A 1,671-nucleotide genomic window follows, 5' to 3' on the forward strand; every position below is an offset into this window, starting at 1 on the left:
GTTTTACCCTTAGGTTACCTTTAATCCTTAAATACCAGTGCTCCTCCAATGAACAACATGTTTATGGTCCTACCAATAAACAGAAACCCCTCTCGTGTCATAGAGAGGGTAGGGCTATTTGTTCAAGACCTAGAGACATCATTTAAGGGAAGACTCATCTACTTACTTTAAAGCAGTGGAATTGGCCATATGTGGGTTTGTGGAAACGTAATAGATTCATGTTTACGCCTAGTGAGGTGTCATATCAATTTATCTCTGGTTTGGTAAAAGATTTGCACTCGGGGGATAGGTTAGAGGTTCTTTGTGTGTATGCCTGTAATAGTAATATTGAGAGACGTGTGTTATGGCGGCGTATGATTGAGATTTTTGTTGAATGGAGAGGGTCGAGTATGGTCATGGGTGATTTTAATACCATTACACTTCATTCTAAAGCTTTTGGTGGAGCTCCAAATCCTGGGGATATGGAGGAGTTTGACATGGCTATTCGCGAGGTTGACCTTGTTGAATTGTCGGTTCAAGAAAACTGGTTTACTTGGACTAGTAAGGTCCATGGGTCTGGTTTGATAAGGAGGCTAGACCGTATCCTGGTGAATGATGAGGGCCTTAATGCTTGGCCTAACATGAGGGTTAATGTGCTCCCTTGGGGTAATTCTGATCACTCTCTCATCCATGTTTATCCCAGCTATCAGCAGAGACAGCGGGTGGTCTCTTTCCGTTTCTTTAACCATTGGGTTGAGGAAGCTTCCTTTTTGGATATTGTCTCCTCAGTTTGGGCCAAAGATACTAGTTTGGGCCAAAATAACTAGCCATTTTGGTAAGCACATTTGAAACATTAGTATGTTCGTCTTGCTAAATTTACCTCGGACCTTAGAGAGAGGTGGAGACTAATCCTTTATGTGAGAAGCTGAGTAAACGAGCGAGCTTAGCCACAAAAAATTTTGGGGAGCGGTTAGAGTGGAGGAAGCTGCTATGCGCCAAAAATCTAGAATATGGTGGCTAAAATTAGGTGACCATAATACTGCCTTCTTTCATAGGACTGTTAGGTCTCACTTAAACAATAGTACTTTGCGGTTTGTGGTTCATCCAGATGGTACTCGGTTGACTAACTATGAAGAGGTGACTCAACTGGCAGTAAATTATTTTAAAAACGGTCTGGGTGTTTAGAATATTGGTTACAGAGAGCTCTCTACTTGTGTTGAGAATATTGTTCAGTTTAGATGGTCTGAGGAGTCTTGTCAGGCCCTTCAGGCACCAATATGAAGGGAGGAGGTGAGAAGAGTTCTCTTTTTCCATGGATAGTGGAAAGGCTCCAGGACCTGATGGGTATTCGGTGGGTTTCTTCAAAGGAGCTTGGACTGTGGTTGGGGAAGATTTATGTGATGTTGTATTACACATCTTTGAGACTAGTTATTTCCCTTAGGGGGTGAATACAATTGTCATTACTCTTATCCCTAAAAGGAATGGTGCTGACCGTATGGAAGATTTTAGACCTATCTCTTGTTGTAATGTTATCTAAAAGTGTATCTAAAAAATGTTGGCTGATAGGCTTCGTGTATGGCTACCTTCATTTATCAGTGGCAACCAGTCTGCTTTCATCCCAGGGAGAAGTATTATTGATAATATTCTTCTTTGTCAGGAGCTTGTTGGAGGATACCATAAAAACACTAGAAA

At 41.5% G+C, this 1,671-nt stretch overlaps 1 protein-coding gene across 1 annotated transcript; it reads left to right on the forward strand.

Moving 5' to 3' along the window:
* Positions 1-218: 218 nt before the first annotated feature.
* Positions 219-806, forward strand: LOC101207701. The gene has a single exon (XM_004153901.1). It carries the CDS (start codon positions 219-221, stop codon positions 804-806), a length of 588 nt encoding a protein of 195 aa, XP_004153949.1.
* Positions 807-1,671: the final 865 nt, after the last annotated feature.

The sequence above is a fragment of the Cucumis sativus genome, chromosome 6 (genome assembly GCF_000004075.3).
Source record: "Cucumis sativus cultivar 9930 chromosome 6, Cucumber_9930_V3, whole genome shotgun sequence".
Lineage (NCBI taxonomy): Eukaryota > Viridiplantae > Streptophyta > Magnoliopsida > Cucurbitales > Cucurbitaceae > Cucumis > Cucumis sativus.

Coding starts and splice junctions, on each gene's coding strand:
- LOC101207701 (XM_004153901.1), top strand. CDS start 219: ATGTTTACGCCTAGTGAGGTGTCATATCAATTTATCTCTGGTTTGGTA.